The sequence below is a fragment of the Biomphalaria glabrata genome, chromosome 6, assembly GCF_947242115.1.
Source record: "Biomphalaria glabrata chromosome 6, xgBioGlab47.1, whole genome shotgun sequence".
Classification (NCBI taxonomy): domain Eukaryota; kingdom Metazoa; phylum Mollusca; class Gastropoda; family Planorbidae; genus Biomphalaria; species Biomphalaria glabrata.
This window is the reverse complement of record NC_074716.1, coordinates 32,901,530-32,921,239: the sequence shown is the minus strand read 5'-3', so window position 1 is coordinate 32,921,239 and position 19,710 is coordinate 32,901,530. Positions and strand designations below refer to the sequence as shown.

At 38.6% G+C, this 19,710-nt stretch overlaps 1 protein-coding gene across 9 annotated transcripts in view; it reads left to right on the top strand.

The window, feature by feature from the left end:
* Positions 1–19,710, top strand: part of LOC106069430 (uncharacterized) — a 36,444-nt gene that overhangs the window by 5,934 nt on the left and 10,800 nt on the right. For 3 of the 9 annotated variants that reach the window (XR_008778343.1, XM_056031801.1, XM_056031799.1), the window contains exon 1: positions 17,861–17,889. The exons of 1 other annotated variant lie outside the window; for it this stretch is intronic. Coding sequence is in view for 2 of the 8 variants with exons in the window: in XM_056031801.1 (XP_055887776.1) it covers positions 17,876–17,889 (14 nt within the window). In the remaining 6 variants the exon portion in view is untranslated. Of the gene's footprint in view, positions 1–15,003; positions 15,148–17,163; positions 17,307–17,860; positions 17,890–19,710 lie in introns of those variants that run through there. 5 more of the 9 variants (XM_056031804.1, XM_056031803.1, XM_056031807.1 and 2 more) reach the window with 5 other exon arrangements.

The window sequence follows — 19,710 nt, the reverse complement described above, 5'->3', positions numbered from 1 at the left end:
TTGTTGGATCCCCACATGGTGTTATGGGCATTGAAATCCCCAAGGATTAAATAAGGCCGGGGTAGTTGTTTCAATAGGTTCTCCATGTCTGTTCGGTTTAATGGAGCGCCTGGTGGTAGATACAGGCTGCAGCAAGTGATAACCTTGTGAAGGGTTATCCTAGCTGCTACGGCCTGTAGTGTGGTCTGTAGTTCTACCCTCTCATGGGGGATGCTATCCTTCACAAGGATACAGACTCCACCTGATGCTCTCTCTGCATCCTCAACATTCTTGCTGTAAGCACGGTAGCTTCGGAAGCTGATGCAATCTTTCAGAAATGTTTCCTGTAAGCAGACAGCTACAGGAGTCTCAGAGTCCATCAGTAGCTGCATTTCCTCGTAATTGGCCTTAAGGCCTCTACAATTCCACTGTACAATTCTGGAATCCATGGCTTATTCTAGATGACCTACTTGGAGCTATTTGGCCTTGGGAGGCCCCCGGAGGGGTTTCCCTTTATTCCAGTGACCTTGGTATTTTTATTCTCGGATTTGGATGGAGAGGAGGACAACCCCCTTTTGGGGGAAGTCTTTCTCTCTGGAGAGGGGAGATCCCTCTGGTTAGAGCGGAGGTTATTTCCTCCTCTCTCACCTCGGGCATCCTCTCCGCTTTGATTTCTCCCCTTAGGGAGTTGGTCAACCTCTAACTCGGTAGAGGTTGGGGTGTCTGGCTGGGTTCTCTGAGGAGAACCTGTGTCAGACATGATGTCTCCGGGTTCTCCCGGAGTATTGGTTTTGACATGCTGCTCAGTCTCCATGCTCTCATCAGCGAGTGCAGAGAACCTGTTATTTAGCATGACAACAGGGCTTTCTTGTTTCTTCAGAGGTGTGTTCTTTGGCGGTGTTTTCTTCTGAGTTGGAGGAGGAGGTGGGGGTGATGGGGTCAATGTGTCCGTCTGTGTGGCTATGGATCTTCCTATCTTAGCAACAGCCTGGGCGTAGGTCTTTGTCAAGCCGAATTGGCCCTTGGGTAGGGCCAGTACAGCCGCTTTCGCCTGGCTAAAGGTACATCCGTTTCTTGCCTTGTACTCCTGCACGGCAACCTCCTGTTTCCACACAGGGCAGTCCTTGGAGTAGGCTGAGTGGCCAGCTTGACAGTTTGGGCATTTGAACTGTGCAGCCCTTGTCCTCATGACCCTCTCCAGCACATCTGGCACACACAGTGTTCCTCTTGCAGACTGCCGCGCCGTGTCCATAACCCTGGCACTTGAAGCACCTCATGGGGTTAGGTATGTAGGGCCTCACTGGGACTCGTATCCTGCCTTCACATACTCTGGCGGTGTCCTAGTTCCGAATGTGAGGATAATAGTGGCGGTTTTGACCTCCTCACCCTCCCTGCGCCTGGTAATGCGCCGGGCATGGGTGACTCCTTCAATGCCCTCCACTATTTCCTTTTCGGAACATTCCAGTAGGTCCCTAGAGCTGATTACACCTCTGCTGGTGTTTAGACTCTTGTGTGGCATGACTCCCACTTGGAGATCACAGAGTCTTCGGCATCTTAAAAGCCCATCAGAGTGTGTCTTGCTGTCTACTTCTACAAGGAGTTCCATTGATTTGTGTAGCTTAGACACACTCTTGGGCTCTCCCACTACTGACTTGAGTCCCTTATAGATAATAAAAGGGCTCAACTTTGTAAGGCTTTTTCCCTCCTCTGTGCACCTAACCACCAGAAATGATGGCCAGGTGGCACAGCTTTTTGGGACCTCCTCTTTTTTATCATCAATTCGACGTTTCTTGCCCAGACATAGGTCTGGGGCAAGTAGTTTTGTGTGTGTTTTTTTGTCCATATATATTTTTGTTAATTCGGCACCTGTGCTCCCCACCCGCCATCGAGTCCAACAAGGGGACGGGCCATTCGGATGTCCAGAATGAGCCCGCCAGGGCTACACAGGTGCTATACTCAGTCAGCTGCTACATCGGACATGTGTCCGATACAGCAGCTCCCTGATTGACCCTCCAGCCACCGCCCTCCAGCATAGGTCGACGACCTATGCTGGTAGCTCGGCATGACCAGCCGGTTGACCCAGAGTGGGCCATCTGGGTCTCAGGTCTAGGGGAACTTGGAGCCAAAGTATTGTGTTGTTGTGGTTTATCCTCAGATAGCCACCACTCAAACACCAGGATCTCTTTATCCCCCCTTACCCGTCGCAGTCCACGGCAAACGGACTGGTCTAGGACGTAGTGAGAATTTAAAGTTAAGGAGACAGTGAGCTCCAAAAGTGCTAAGGAAAGAGGAGCGCAGTTTAACGTCATGTCTCGGGACGAAGAAAAAATAGTGAAAATCCGACATCACTGTCACGGCCTGGTTTTTGTTGTAGGCGTGATGACGCGAATGTCTCTGTGTGTTGTAGATACCTCTTCTGGTACTACTATAATGTTCTTCTTAACTAAATACTTTCTTACACGCACTAGATTTGCAAGTGCGTCAAAACACAAATATACTAAACTCTCCAACGACAACAATTATTAATAAACACTCTGGTAGCAGACATGGATTTTATTACATATAAAATATATAATCACAAAAGATATTGGCGACTTCAGCCATCACAAATCATATGTCCATGAGGAATATATTCTGAATGCAAATCAATTATAATAACTATAATAAGTACATGTACATTACTCCACTGTCAAAGATATCCATAGCACTCCTCTCGCTCTGAGAGTCTAAGATCAACTGACTGAAATCCCCCCGTGGTCAGTTTCAGTCCCAATATTTCCTCGTGCATTAGCACGAAGTAGTTACATGATTACTAAATCACTACTAGTTCACCTTGTGTCACAGCGGTTCTAAAACTAGTGTGTGACAATCACAATATTTTAGACCATTCAAAGTTCTGATGCAATGGTTACTTTTTCTTTTCTAAAAGCGAAAAATCAAAATTTTAAAAACACTTATACAAGCAGTTTTTTCATAAAAATACACCACTTTTACAACTATTCACTATTAATAGTAACAAACACTTGAGGCTGTTAGGGGAGACGACCATTTACCATACTGGTAACACATTTATGCAAACGGTTGTAGATTTTTTTGTCAAAAAATTTTTTTTTAAATATTTGTATTGTTAAGTTATGTAAGTTCTGTTATTCTAATTACTATATTTACACACAAACAAATGTTTATTATTTCTTTAAAGAGAAAATATCTTTTTAGTATGCATATAAGTCAAACATAATTTAAAACAACATGTAATAAGTAGTTTTTTCATATTATCACGTGAACTGTAGCACCCGGCCCTGCCATAAAACACGTAACCAAAGAAAACATATTTTTTAAATTTATTTTTTCTGATTACTACCAAATTTTGACGGGTCAGAAACTTTTGAGGTTTTTTTTTTTTTTCTTTTATTTTTTTTTGCATTTTTAAGGCTGGCAAAAATGTCTTTATAAAGAAGAAATGTACGCTTGTATCATGTTGGAGTAACTTACTCCGAGTATTATAGTTAGTTAGTTACAGCTGACTTCGGTATTCCATGGCGTGAACTTCATCGAATGGCTGACTTGGGACTTCACCGACGACGTTGCACTACAAAGAGTCGAGTCTACAATAAAGGTAAAGAAGAAATGACGGAGAACCTAAATGGAGAGGCACCAAAGTTGGCCTCCTCATAAATTTAGATAAACGTAGTGATCAAAATGTGCGCCCTTTATTGGCGCCCCCTCCCGCACATTTTCCATGAACATCACTTAGAAATATAGACCTATAAATAAAAAGTATATATATAATATAATACAAATAACTTTAGCATGTATTACGTAACTAACATTTACATTTATTTTTTGGCGTCTCACTTCCTCCCGAGGGTTAGTCAGAGCTTGAACAGCTGGATAAGTTCACATACCTTGGCAGCATCATAGTAAACGGGGGATGCCTATCATGACGTAGCATGCCGAATAGAAAAAAAACAGGGAGCATTTTCCAAAGGTTACGGCCTGATGGAAGCTACTGGTCAAAAATCCACATATTAAACACCAATCGTTATCCTGTTATCCCATTAATAAGACACTAGGCATGCGAAACATGGAAGTCATTTGCCGAATTTGAGAAAAGACTAGATCTAAACGTGGCTCAGCAAAAGTGGTTTTGGGAGCCAGTTACAGAGATTGGGTCACAAAGAAAAAGTCCTATGTCAAACTGGTACTTGACCACTTAATGATGTTGTGACCGCGCGACCGTCGCACGAGGTTTGCGGGACATGTCCTCCAACAGAAAGAATCACGCATCAGTTGCAGTGACATGGAGCGTGACCTCCATGACACATCGAAGGCGCCGCATGGAGGCCGATAGGAAAGTGTAAATAGTGACGTCCTCTTATACCTTGGCGCTGCACCCTCATTTAGAACCTCAGAGCAGTGGCGGCAGCAAATGAGGCTGTAGACGTTGCCGCAGTGAGACAGCTCCGAATCAGTCATTCAGATAAAGAGGTTACTCTAGGCCCTAGGCATAGAGATCTATACAAGAACTAGATTAGTAGAATATTAGATTAAATTATTAAGTCCAAAATGATATCTAGATGTAGGTCTATTATATCCATATGCGTACCGGTGGGAGAGTGGGTGGGGCCGTGTAGGCCTAATTGGGTGCGAAAAAACTATGTAAAATATATATCGAGGTAGCTACTTTAGTTAACTTTGTAAACATATAGATCTGGAATCTAGATATAGGCATATGCAAGTTTTGTATTGTTTACTCAGTAAGTGATGACTTTTCTTATGCAAATATTAAAAACTAGCCCGTGGCTAGCTACTATAGGCCTACTATTGCATGGTTTTGGAGGTGTGAGCGCCTGGAACCCTCAGTAGGCCTACGCCACTGAATAGCAGCCTACATATTAGATTAGAATTTATAAATATACCCTAAAAGAGTTGCTATGATTCAGTACTGTTTGTATAGTTTCGATCTCAATATAATGATTTATAATCTCTCTCTCTCTCTTTCTCTCTCTCTCTCAAGATAGTGACTCTTGGTCTGTGATCTATTCCAAACTAATAGATTTAGATCTTGATGTATATATTCTAGACGCTCAGAACGCAGGAAGGCGCCTGTCGAAGCTTTCGGCGCTTCCCCTAGATCTTTCCGCTTAAAGGAAGGGGGGAGGGGGAACTGATTCCTCTCTTATGCTGTTTCCTGCAAGAAAGACATTTTTTGGAGTCTACAAAACTTATCTACAAATCAACATTTACGAAACTAAAGGCCCAATGGACTAGCTTTTAATGAAAATTTACTTTGTACATTTCGATTCTAAACATAACATGAATATTTATAGAAAATTAAACAAGAAAATTTTATCAGAATTTTATGTCTTGAAGTATCCTTTCGTTTTCATTACATTCTTCAAATCCTTCCGAAACTCATTGTGAGAGCCTTCATCGGTTTCCCCTTTTGGGTACTTAGCTGACTAAAGGGGTGCTATAAAACAAAATGCTTAGGGAAAAACCAAAGGAAAAAGTTTGAGAAGCACTGTTCATTTGCCTCGAATGTTTCTTACACTTCAAATTCGGCCCGTTCACCTCTTCTTCATTTATTTTCTTTAACCTGCGATTTCTCTACTGGGAGAAATGATGCGATCTAAAAACAAATTCAGTTGATGTTAAGTCTATTTCTTATTTAATAAACTTGCATTTTAATATATGTAGTAGCCATGTATAAAATGCCATAATCAATCACAATTAAAATAGAATAGATACTCATTTTACATATGTGTTACAATATTGGGAAATGTTTGGAGACTGTTGTTGTGGAGGGGGTGACCGTGACACCCTGAGCCTACCGCACCGGGTGACACCGACCTTAGTGATGCCACTGTTCTAGACCTATATTCTATATACGATATAGATCTAGATCAGGGTATCTCAACCTGTGCATCGCGATCCCCTTGGGGGGTCGATTGGCGATTTTTCAGGGGTCGCCTAAGACTATCAGAAAAATATATTTTTCGTCTAAAAAACTTGACATTGTACAGAAATGATGGTGATTTTAAAGACGAGTTTCTTTGTTTGCAAAACTGTTTAAACTACATTAAAGCACAAAATTTACAAAATTATGGAAATAATAAAATCTCGTTGAAAAATATTTGTAATGTCTGCAAAGATGCTGCTCCAAGTTTGCTTGATTGTTGGTTTGGATTTCAACTTTTGGCAAGTCACCCAAAAGTCATCTGAGCTTACTATATAATCCATCGACAAATATTAGTCATTTCTACAAGAATTACAAGAAATAATAAAGAAAACGATGTTGACCCTTTGAATTTTGTGGATTCGATTTTTTTAAACAACCATTTGAGTGTTTTCAAAGCGTTGTAATGAATTTGATGAATCCAAAAAATTCTGCTATTTCACATTCAAGTTAGCTGAGGTAAAGTTCAAAAACTTTTTCTTTCATTTTTAATAAATAAAATAAAAAATAAATAAGTCGCAGGTTGAATTGAAGCGCTCTTTAACGATATATGTGAACTACAGCAACTAGATCTAGTTAAATTTCCACCATATCTTTGCGAAATAGTATTGTTATAAACCTGGTGGTGGCACAGATGGGGGTAGTGGTGTGTGTGTAGTCAGCCGACGCAAATCGCACCAGGCCAGCGCTAGACGAGCGGTCAACCGTGACGAGTTACGACGGTCAGCCGAGACGAGTGTCAACATGAAGGTTCGAGAAGGATCGCCGTCGTGAACAGAGCTCAGGAGCGTCACGAGAGTTATAGTCATCCGACCACCTAGAAACGTCGAGCGGCGTTCTGTCCGGTTCGAGAAGGCCAGTAGGGACCCTATATAAGAGCGGAGGTGTCGCAGTCAAGACGGTTCAGAAAGGAGGTTCACGACAGGAGTTCAGAACACGGTCGACTACAGCACAGTTCAGCGGTGTGGTTCTGTACGGAGCATTACGACGGTTCAGTGCGGAGTACTATCAAGTACAGTTGAGACGAACGGTGTCTTGATCTTGGTCTGTGATCGAATCCGACACAACGAGCCTAGTGTGTGAAGTCAGTCCTGAACTGTTGAACCCAGTGCAAGCCCGGAACGAGACGGAGAGGCCAGTGCAAGAGTTGATACGGCGGAACGGCGATTATCGGAGAGATATTTGTACAGTCTTGTGTTACGTGCTGCCAATTGTACAGTATTGGCTGTTATTTATTCAACTATTAAAGTGTTACGTTACTTTGGAGCCCTAAGTTGTCAATTTCTTTGGTGGTGTATGGTGCAGTTTGCAGAGAGCCTGGATAGTGAGATTCGTAACAGTATTTTTAAAACTTGTTAAATACAGAAGGACATTTGATGCATAAGTTCACATTTGTTCTGCAATAAAATTCCTGATCTAGTGAAACAGAAACAAGCTCAACCTACGCAATGACGTTGTGGCTTTTAAAATGTCGCAACATTTTTATAGCAATGTATGACTCTATTCCTGGAGCTAACCATGTCCAGTCATTATGTTTTCTAAATTGTCATAAGTATAAAATCATTAATGTAGTGAAATAAATACAACTCACAAAAAACCTCATTTATTTGCTATTTAGGTATTACCTGAACATAGGCGTAGCCAGGGTCTTTTTTCAGGGGGGGGGGGGTTTGGGGAGATATGTATGCATGTGTGTGTGTGTGTGTGTACGTACATAATCTTTATTACTTTCTGACCTTTCATTCTTTCGGAAGACATTTATTGTACCCTCGAATTTCTTCCTGGAGTTAGAGGAAAAAATATAGACTCTTTGGCAGCAAGGGGGTCTGGGAAGCATTATTTCTGGTATTGAAAGCCAACAAAATGCATATTCTGATGAATCTACAGTGCATTTTCCTGCTATTAAAAAGTTTTATTTAAAAAACTAATGTGCTGTTCTCACTGACTTAGACCCTCCGGCGCCGTTCGGCGCATTTGCTGTCAAGCTGTTTCCACAAAAATCTGCCACTGCGGTAATGTCTGAAGCCTCTTCCCACGTGCTATGAGGACCTCCGTGAATGTGTGGCGCCAATTTGTACTTAATAGGATGTCATCGCAACTCTTATTATGCGTAATTCATTTTGTCGGAGAACATGTCCCTATCTGTCACAATCTTACTAAGGGGTCGACTCCCAGTTCGGCATAGGATTTCCTTGATTTAGACCCGATCTCTATAACTGACTCCTAAAATCTGTCTTAGCCATCTTTGATGAGCCAAATTTAGTGTTTTTCAATTTTGCAGATGACTATTCACTGCACTTATTAACGGAGCCCCGCCACTGATAGAAATGTGTAACCCTCTTGAATACGCTCTTGGAATTAGGTGACTGTAGTTTGCTTTAGATTTTATATTGTCTATTGGGGGTTTTAAACTAAAAAATCTCTGGAGTTTTTTTTTTTTTAATTCAAAAACCCAATTTAGCTACGGTCATAGAATTTGGTAACTGTAGTTTCCTTTAGAATAATATTGAAGATGGAGGTTTTCCATCTCAAAACGCTCCCTAAGGGGATTTTAAACTCAAACCCAGCTGGAGGGGTTTTAAACTTTAAAAAAAAAACATCTGTAGGAGAATGGTTTAAACTCAAAACATCCCAATAGGCTTGGCTACACTCAAATAATTTTAGTGTCTAATTTGCTTTTTTTAATATATTGAAACGGTATTTTTTAGCTTCAAAATCCACTTGTTGGGAGTTTAAACTCAAAACCTCTTTGTTGATATTCATAGAATTTCTATAATTTGCTTTGTTTTTAATATTAAAGAGGTATTTTTTTACCTTCAAACCCCGCTGAAGGGGGGTTTAAACCCAAAACTGAGTCAAAACCGATTTAGCTACGCTCATAACATTTGGACTGCGTAATTAGCTTCTTTTTAATATTGAAGAGGTATTTTTAAGCTTCAAACCCTACTGAAGAGGGGGGTGGGGGGTTAAACTTAAAACCCCTTCAAAGTTTTGAGTGTGTAATTTGCTTTTTTATATTGAAGAGGGGGTTTATCGTAAATTTTGGAGGGGCTTTTAAATTCAAAATCTTACTTAACTGTGCTCTTGGAATTTGGGGATTGTCGTTTGCATTTTTTTTTGGTTTTGTTTATAGAAGAGGGGGATTTAACTGCTAAAACCCCTGGTAGGGGGTTTTCAACTCAAAAACCCCTGGTAGGGGTTTTAAACTCAAAACCCCCTGGTAAGGGGTTTTAAACTCAAAAACCCTTGACTGTACTGGGGGAAAGTGATGGATTAGTATTTAAATCTCACCTAAAATAAACAAAATCAAAGCAAAAAATTAGTCACTAAATTCCGATCCCCCCCCTGGCTACGCCCATGCCTGAAATACTTTGTGTTTCTTGATTAAAACATACAGCTTTGGCAATTCCTATCAATTATTGACATATTGACTTTGATGTTATATATAATATACATAACCCCCAAACAAAACAAAAACAGATTTTACGTTAGGGGTCGCCGCATAGTGGGTAACTGCAAAAAGGGATCTCGGTACTAAAAAAGTTGAGAACCTCTGATCTAGATCATCTAAATTTACACTAGAAATCTTTTTTTTTTTAAAGAGTTGTTAATATTACTATTATTAGACTAGATCTAATAATATTATATAGATTATAGTAAACATGAATGTGAGCGTCAAAAATTATTTTTCGCGACATTCCTTGTTGTCTCTTCCTGGCCAAAAATAAATCCAGATTTGTTTATCAAAAATAATTTTGGCATCATTAAGTGCTGCCAACTACAAATGAGAAACACCCATTATGTACAGATGTATTAATGTTAGACAAAATAATTTAGACCACAATAAAATAGTTTTTTTTTTTTTTTAAAGATTTATTGCAATCATTTTGTGTGTGTGTGCTAAATAGATGTTACTTTTCATTGTCACTGAATTATGAATTATTACAATCTCTGAGTAAATTCTTGTTTTTGTGAATTACCTACGTCTGTATTTTATAGGTCAAGATCTGGATTGAGATTTTTTTAAAAAATATCTTTTATGAATTGCTAGACCAGATTCCATATATATTATTTTAAATAGTTTTTATTTTCATAAAGAGCATTTTTCATGCATATAGCATGTTCAGAGCACTATGGTCCAATCTGTTTTCAGGATCACTAGGGGGGGGGGGGGCTAGGTATCCAGGGAAAATGTTTTCAGTAATGCTTTTAGTTGCTCAGTAAGCACAACTCTGATTGAGTCCGATGTTGAGAACTTCGAGCCTCTTTATATGTCGCTATCACAAGCCCAAGCGTTTTATGTCTCTCACGCTTGTCATATAGCGATTTCTATTTATTTATTTCTCTTGCTGTATTTTGAAAGTACGGTAAACGATGTTAAAAAGGGAAATTAATTTATGTAAAAAAAAAAAAGCTTATTATTATACGGTGAGTAGCATACGCCGATATTTTTCAGAGCCTGCCTTAGGTCACTGCAACCTATGCGACCGCAGTGAGCCACGCACTGTCATAGAACAGACTCTAATCCTAGGTGTAAATTATTAAAACGAAACCATTTTAAAACTTATAACAGATTTTCCGTGGTCTTCTGGTTTACAAGAAGCTCCTGGAAGGTGACTTCTCACAATTTATGGAAAAAAGATACTTGCGTGTGTAGGCCTACTGTAATAGTCCTGCCTTGTATTTGTTGATGGCTGTCGGACTTCGACACTCTGGAGGCCTCAGACAGGACAGGGGTGAAGAGCCCCATGTCCAGGCCTGGTGGTTGGATAAAAGCCTTTCTAACCATCAACGGGATAATGGCGCCTACGGCGCCGACGCCCTACTGGACTTCACTGAAGGAGGCTTGGGCAGAGGCGGCCTTAGCAGTGCGCTTGCCCTAAGCCGTAAGTGTAGGCTATATATCCATATCACATCACGCTATTGTCTCGTCCGCCTCTAATGCTGTAGGTCTTATTTTTGCTACAAAACATAGTACCTTACGTATGTACTGTACTATTGGCCGTTTGACTACATTACATAATGTACTTTATGAAAGATTTTACCTTAAAGTTTAATCAACGTAGCTAAGGATTAAGACATTTGTTCATGAACAATCAACAAACTACATAATAATATTTTTGCTAAACACTCTGAAGGTTAAGATGCGAATAATGTGTGCTTGGACTCCTTGGTGCTTTCCCTTCAAGTTTACACCATTGTATTTGTATCCCTAGACACGATAATCGGCGATGTCCTGACCAACGTTCACCAGCGCAGCAAGAAGCGCCATGACAAACCCTTTCCTGTTAAGTTGTCAACATTAGGATACGTCCAAAAAAACTCAATATAAGTGACATCAGCTCTTTGTAGCTAACATCAGGTGTGTAGTCAAGAATGACGGGAAAATATTTTGCAAGTTTGATTTTATCAATAATGTTCCCTTTTACTTCTGTAGCCATAATGTTCATATGCTCGTTTTGAATCCTATGCCCGATGTAATGGCCGTGAGCCTCGGCGTTCTTAATTCTTCGAAGATGTACTTGCATGGTTGGGTCGACTTCGGCTATCACCGTTGTTCATTTGTTTCTCTGTTCTCCCATTATATGCGGTGTTGTTTTCTTAAAGGTACTGTACAATCGCTAGAATTTTTGTTAAGACTGCACGCTACAGCAGTTTTACTTTTCTAATTTTTCTTGCATCACGTAATTCGCTGTGCTACCATTTGACATTCTCAGAGCTAAATCCAACCAGAAAGTCACACACTTAATGGGATGTACAGAAACCTCGTGCTGCTGAAGTTTATGTCATGTTAAGAACTAACATAGAAATAGTATTTGGTATTATAAAGATGCCTGGAAAGATTTCCAAAGATATTGAGAATCGTTCTGGTTTTCGAAGCTGACAGTGTCAAGGCAATCTCCAATAGCGGGGCCTGGGAAGGTTGTCCCACTTGCCACCCCCTAAGACTGCTACTGGGCATAGGCGTAGCCAGGGGGGGGGTTGGAGGTGCAAACATTAAATAACTTTATCCTGATCAATTTTGTTGTTGCATAGTGCCACTATGTTCACTGAGTAATTTGACCACAACACATATATTTAGAAGCAAGCATTGTCTCAACAGACAAAACGTTTAATAATCATAATAATATAGTGCATAATAACTTGGCAACTCCAGCCATGGAAATACATCTCTTAGAACCCATTTATATTACATCTCGTATCTCTTACACAATACATACATACATCTCCTTACTCTCAGGAGTCCAAAAGGTAACTGAGGTCAAATACAGACCAATTATTACTTCGTAAATAAGGCACGAGATAGTAAATTGACTATTAACTCACTTCATGTCACATTGAATCTCAAACGTGTATGTGACAGAAACCTATGCCAGATGTTATGTTCTGGTGTCTGGGCTGTAAATTGTTTGATAGTTAATATCAAGCCTTTCCTGTTTTGTGCAATCTTTAAGCGCGCGAGAGAGTTGTCATGTTTTTTACACCTTCAAATCTATTAACTTCTGATAAGAAGCAACTTAGCATATAGTGATTTCCCTGAAATAAAGTTTATGAGGATAAGCTATATAATTGTAATAAACTGGAGTAAGCTAATCTGTAGTTCATGTCCGACCATGTACGCTTTATTATGGGCTTGCAATTCAAATTTCTGTAGCACGTAGTCGTGACGATTTTTTTTCATTTGCACATAATTATCCATCCATCCATCCCAGTGGCGCTACAGCCCATGGAGGGCTCTGGCCTGCTTTAACACATCCTTCCATTCAGATCTCTCCTGGGCCTTTCGTCTCCACGCCCTAACCCCAAGCTGCTTCAGATCTGCTTCCACGTCATCTATCCATCGCATTCGTGGTCTGCCTTTGAGTCGCCTGCCTTTTGGTTTTTGCCTGTATACGATTTTCGCCCCTCTGTTGTCTGACATTCTTTCAAGGTGACCTGCCCAACGTAGTCTGTTCTTTTTTATTTCGTTCACTATTGGTGGGTCTTCATATAATTGATATAACTCATGGTTAGTGCGTGTCCTCCACCCTGTTTCATCCTGTATGGCACCATAGATTTTCCTAAGGATTTTTCTTTCCCAAGTGTTAAGTAAATTTTCAGATGTCTTTGTCAGTGTCCAGGTCTCACTTCCATACATTGCTGCTGGTCTTATTATAGTTTTGTATATTATTTTCTTGGTTTTACTTGAAATCATTTTGCTCTTAAGTAGATGGTGTGTGCTATAAAATGCCCTGTTGCCTGCTGCTATTCTTTCCTTTATTTCTGTTAGTAGGTCATTTTGAAATTAATAGTACTTCCTAGATATTTGAAAGTTTGGACGTTTTCAAATTCGTGGTCTTTGATTTGATAGCTATCATTATATTTAGTAAAGGCCTAGAATATGATAAAATGTTATTTTCTTTTTGTCTTGGAGAAAAAAAAATTTAGTCAGCTGTCAATTTGAGAAGATCTTTGAGTTGGATGGCTGCCTGGTCGTGCGGTTTGCGCGCTGGATTGTCATTCAGATTTATGGATGGTCAAGGGTTCAAACCCTGCACGCTCCCATCCACCGTCGTTCTGCGGGAGGTTTGGACTAGGAAGTAATTATCTTCAACTCTGAAGGAACATCCGAAACATGTAAAACATTTTACGAACAAACAAAACAATAAGTTTGGTGATTTTAAAATAGTTAGGCCTACTATAAGTGAAACCAGACAAACTGCTTTATGTGTAATCAGTGCCTGCTTCCCGTGTGCTTCTGATGTGTGTTTTAATTGTAATCAATTATTCATCTGTTCTTGAACCAGTTTCCGTGATGTACGTTGCAGTCTGTCCATCTTAGCATAAGTGGCCGCTCAAAAGCACACCAGCAGTCACATTAATTACATAATCAAAAACCAAACTGACCATGATTAGGAACACTTCAGGGATGGCATCTTGAGGAAGGCGAGACTATTGGCAGACAAACTAGGTAATGAATTAGTGCTGCCGATAATTTGTAGTCGACATGAGACACACCAAGCAAAAAACATGTGTTTGGATTTTGGGATTATTAAAAAACACTGCTTTACAGTCCGTATCTGGATTCGTTAGTTTCTTCGTTAACGTTTCTCTTGTCAAGCAATACTAATGCTCAGCATTAAAACGAAGCAAGAGCATGAAACAAGTAGGCCTATTTATCTACTTATCTTATATCATACAGACGTTACTTCAAAAAAGAAGATGAATACGTCCTACGCGTCATACATTTACAGTGAAATCAATATCATATAGGTAGGGGGGGGGAACACCAGTTCTTTTCTTTAATATGCTTGGGGGAAAAAAATGAAGCTACGACTTTGAGCCATAGGTGGTAACTTGCATCCCCCTGCAAAAAATCCTGCGGGCGCCCATTAACACCCGAAATATCTTGTCTATGAAATATACAATGAAATATATCTTGATGTGAAATGAAATCTACATGTTCTTAGCAGCTTGTTGCCCAGATACTTAACTACTATTACAGACGAGCACATCAATTTCAACACATAAAACTAGTCAATTACTTCATACAGACTTTTATAATTGCTTCTCACGTGACTTCTACTGTGACCTAATCACTTCTCTTTACATCGCTACTTTTCTAAAAACTTCTAACAACTCTCAGGTCGACCGAGTACTAGCTCCTACTTAGTTATTAGACTTGGATTTCCTTCTACGTTTTTATTTTACACGGCTACTACACCTTGACTTTCTTCTTAAATGGCTTATAGCCTTGCCGATTCTTTTATCCGTGGTTCAATAGAAGTGGGTCACAATGTCATCCTTTCACGCTCTATATTGGCCAAAATCACCTAAATATTAGAAACTGCTACAGGATTGCTATTTTACCAGTGACTCAAATACAACAAAACAAAACATAATATTGATCTTATATTTAGATCTTGGCTATATAGACTTAACAAAAAAAAAAAAAAGCAAATCAACACAAAAAAAAACAAGTTCAGCATATATTTGTGTTATTGCAACTTTATTAATATAATTGTTAGAAAAAAGAGTTTATATAGTTAATTATATAATGTATGCCTACAAACAAGCGTGCAGCACCGGTTTAAGCAAGTGTAACAAAAAGAAAATCTCAGAATACTAAGTTGGCAACACCTCTGTGACATCATTGTAAACAAAATGGCAGCGTGCTGAGCAACCTTGACGTCGCTAATGCTTTTTGTTGATGTCATATAAATATAAAAGTTCTCTTTTTTACAAGAAACTTTTTTTAAAACACTATTTACATTTATTAATTGTATTTTTTTTTTTTAAATTGAATTTTCCGTGAATCATTAATTTTTGACGCTCATCTGCATGATTACCTTATAATGATATAATGAATAATGTATCAATCAACACACTGTCACAATGAATATATATTATATATGTATATAGTATAGATCTAGAGTAATCTAAACTAGATCTAGATCTATAACTATAAGTGTATAACTAGGTTACAGAAAAAATGGGTAGATCTACTATCGTAACTATCTATGTCTAGATCTAGCTCTAAGAAGAAAACCATTTTATCAAGAACATTTGACTGCGCCTATTCTAGGTCTAGGGCATTTAAAGATCTAGATCTAGATTGATTCTAGATCTAGTATACAGATCTACCCGAACAGGTACGGGTAGATCTGTATACTAGATCTAGATCTAGAATCAATCTAGATCTAATCTAGATCTTTAAATGCTCTAGACCTAGAATAGGCGCAGTCAAATGTTCTTGATAAAATGGTTTTCTTCTTAGAGCTAGATCTAGATAGTTACGATAGTAGATCTACCCATTTTTTCTGTAACCTAGTTATACACTTATAGTTATAGATCTAGATCTAGTTTAGATTACTCTAGATCTATACTATATATAGTAGATTCTTATATTAGGCACACCGTATTCGGGAACTAGGTCAATTTTTTATTTTATTTTTTTATTTGGTGAAGGTTTAACTTACAAAAAAACTGAAAGCAGATTCTTATTCTGCAACTAAAGGACTATAAAAATAGCTGTGTTTCTTTGAATTACCACTCATAGTCAAGATTTAATTTTAAAATAAATCAGGTCACTTCATGCTCCTGTAATAAACGCAGTTTTTGTGCTTTCTCCTTCAGCACACATCGAGCACCGTTAAGAAACACCACTATGTTATTGCTAATAAATTATATCTGTGTTAATTAAAAATTATTTAGATTGTATTAAAAGAAGTAGATTCACTTCTGCAATATGTATTTATAGTATATTGTCTCTCTATATATGCCTACCTATATAATCTATGTGTAGAAACAGACAAATAAATCTCTATAAATCATAGATCTATAAATTAATTATTATAATGTAACAAACATGATATTTTCAACTAGGCTACATGTATTCTCTGTCTCTTTCTTTTAATTCACATCCAAGGACCCTCTTCTTTTCACAATTTGGATGTTCGTTTTGTTACATCCCCTCCCTCCCATAGATGCTTATAATTCTTTTCATGACTCTCTCCCCCTTCCCTCCACTGCCTGTATGATAGGTTGTGACACTACACGCTTACGCTTAGTGTATACCTCTCCTCACCACCAGCGCTCGCCTGGCGTGATCACCTGCAGTGGGCATGGTCTCTGGCTTCAAATTAGCAGCCCGCACTTTTTCTTTCATTCATAAATTATATATTCTAGATATCTCGATCTAGGTCACATTAATTTATTGAAAAAAATCATAGATTTATTAATCCCAATAATATTTCTTATTACGATTTTGCCTTGTGCACTATAGGAGAATGTGTTTAATTCATTATTATTCATTGAAACACCTCCTTTTTTAATTTTATTTAACAGCTAACAGTATGAATGTGATTGGAATGTCTTTCTAAAGATGTTTGGAAGCTTATATTGATAGATCCACCAGCCTACGATCAAACAGGCTCATAATATAGCCTTCATCCCTTATATGGGTATGAATTGCCGGGGGAGGTTTAAACAATAGCTTTACATACTTGGTTACCGAGAATCTAAAAAACTGCCATCTGCTTTGGAAAAGCGGAACAAAAATACAGGAACTTATCTAAAATTGGACATGCACTGTCCCGAAACATCGTTTTTAGCTCCAAACATAAAAACAAATTAATTATAAACAAAAAAAGCGACGTGTTTCTTAAAGGAGATTTTGATGAGCTGTGCCTAATATAAGAAGCTACTATATACATATATAATATATATTCATTGTGACAGTGTGTTGATTGATACATTATTCATTATATCATTATAATTCATTATTCATTATATTTATAATATTAATAGACTAGATTGTAGAAGTCTAATTCTAATTAATAGATCTAAGTCTACGCTGACTACACAGGTAGAGACATACTAGACTAGAGTAAGTAAGAGTAACAGTAAGAGTATGATGAGTATGACTATGAGTCTCTGAGTATGAAAGAGTCTAGAGACAGACTGTCACTGTGATTTATGATGATAGTAGTAATATTAGATTAATTAGATCTAGTAGATTTCAATATACTTAACTAATAAACTGCAGGTCTACTAGAATCTCTATAAGTTGTAGTTATATTAATATAATATATATATTAAGGTAGTGTAACCTGATTACTATAGTATATATAGCATCATGGGCGTAGCCAGGATTTTTTTCGGGGGGGGGGGGGGGAGGGAGATTTTTCTCCCGACCGCCGCCCCCCCCCCCCCCGGCGAAATTTTTAAAAATATGTATTTATGTGTGTGTGTACATAATCTTTATTACATTTTGCCCCTTCATTCTTTCGGAAGACGTTTATTATGCTCTAGAATAGGTTCTTCCATGAGTTAGCTGAAAAATTGTAGATTCTCCGCCATTACTAGCAAGGAGGTCTGGGGGAACGCTAGAAGCTCCCCCAGCGCGGGACAAAGCCCCGCCGCCAAGCACTATTTCTGGTATTGAAAGCCAACAAAATGCATATTTTGAGGTATCTACAGTGCAATTTCCTGCTATTAAAAAGTTTTATTTCAAAAACCTAATGTACTATTCTTACTGACTTAGACCCTCCCCTCCCGCGCTGTTCGGAGCTTTTGACGTCAAGCTGTTTCCATAAAAATCTGTCACAGGTAATGTCTGAAGCCTCTTCCCACCTGCCATGAGGACCTCCATGAATGAGTGGCGTCAAGTTGTACTAGGATATCAATGCAATTCTTCTTATGCGTAGTTCATTTTGTCGGAGAACATGTCCCGCAAACCTCATGCGTCTCTCTCTCACTATCTTTCTAAGGGGTCGATTCCCAGTTCGGCATAGTATTTCCTTGATTTAGACCCGATCTCTATAACTGACTCCTAAAATCTGTCTTAGCCATCTTTGATGAGCCACATTTAGTGTTTTTCAATTTCGGCAGATGACTATTCACTGCAGTTTATTAATGGAGCCCTGCCACTGGTAAAAATGTGTAACCTCTCTTGAATACGCTCTTGGAATTAAGTGACTGTAGTTTGCTTTAGATTTTATATCGAAAAGAGAATTTTTATCGTCAAAATCATTTGTTGGGGGTTTTCCACCTCAAAATGCTCTGTAGGGGGATCTTAAACTCAAAACCATCTGGAGGGGTTTTAAACTTTAAAAAAAAGCCATCTGTAGAAGAGGGGTTTAAACTCAAAACCCCTGATTAGATTGGCTACGCTCAAATAGTTTAAGTGTGTAATTTGCTTTTTTAAAATTTATATTAAAGAGGTATTTTTAGCATCAAACCCCTCTAAATGGGGGTTTAAACTCAAAACCCCTTTTGGCAACGCTCATAGCATTTTGAGTGCGTAATTTGCTTTTTTTTAGCTTCAAACTCCACTGGAGGGGAGTTTAAACTCAAAACCCCTTTGACTACACTCATAACATTTTGAGTGTATAATTTGCTTTGTTTTTATTATTAAAGAGGTATTTTTTACCTTCAAACCCCACTGAAGTGGGGTTTAAACTCAAAACTGAGTCAAAACCCATTTAGCTACGCTCATAACATTTTGAGTGCTTAATTAGCTTTTTTTTTTATATTGAAGAGGGGGTTTATCGTAAATTTTAGAGGGGGGTTTTAAAATCAAAATCTTCCTTGACTATACTCTTGGAATTAGGGGATTTTCGTTTTCATTTTTTGTTTGTTTTGTTTTATAGAAGAGGGGGAGTTAACTGCAAAAACCCCAGGTAAGGGGTTTAAAACTCAAAACCCCTGGTAGGTTTTTTTTAACTCGAACCCTCTGGTAGGTTTTTTTTTAACTTGAACCCCCCCTGGTAGGGGTTTTTAAACTCGAACCCCCCTGGAAGGGGGTTTTAAACTCAAAACCCCTTTGGTTGTGCTGGGGCAAGTGATGGTTTAGTATTAAAATCTCACCTAAAAAAAAACAAAATCAAAGCAAAAATCAGTCACTAAATTCCAATCCCCCCCCCTCCCCCCGCCCATGATATATAGTATATATAGTACTATAGGCTGATATTTGGGGAGTGAATGAAAGCGGGACACATCGTCGTCACATGTAGAAGATGGGACAGAAAAGAACAGGCTTAGAATTGTTTTTGCAATGCCAATATTGCTTTCAACAATTTATAAGTTATTACAATACATCACAGTGTAGGCCTACACACAATTTACACATAGCACCATACAATGTACACTCACAAAATAATTTAAAGTGCAGGCTTTCTGATAGGTTTTCCAAGATAGATCATCTTTCTGTTTGATCCATCTGAGAGCGTTAACCTATCGAATACTAGTCACAATTTTCGAAAAAGTTTACAATTGTTGGAGGTGCAGGG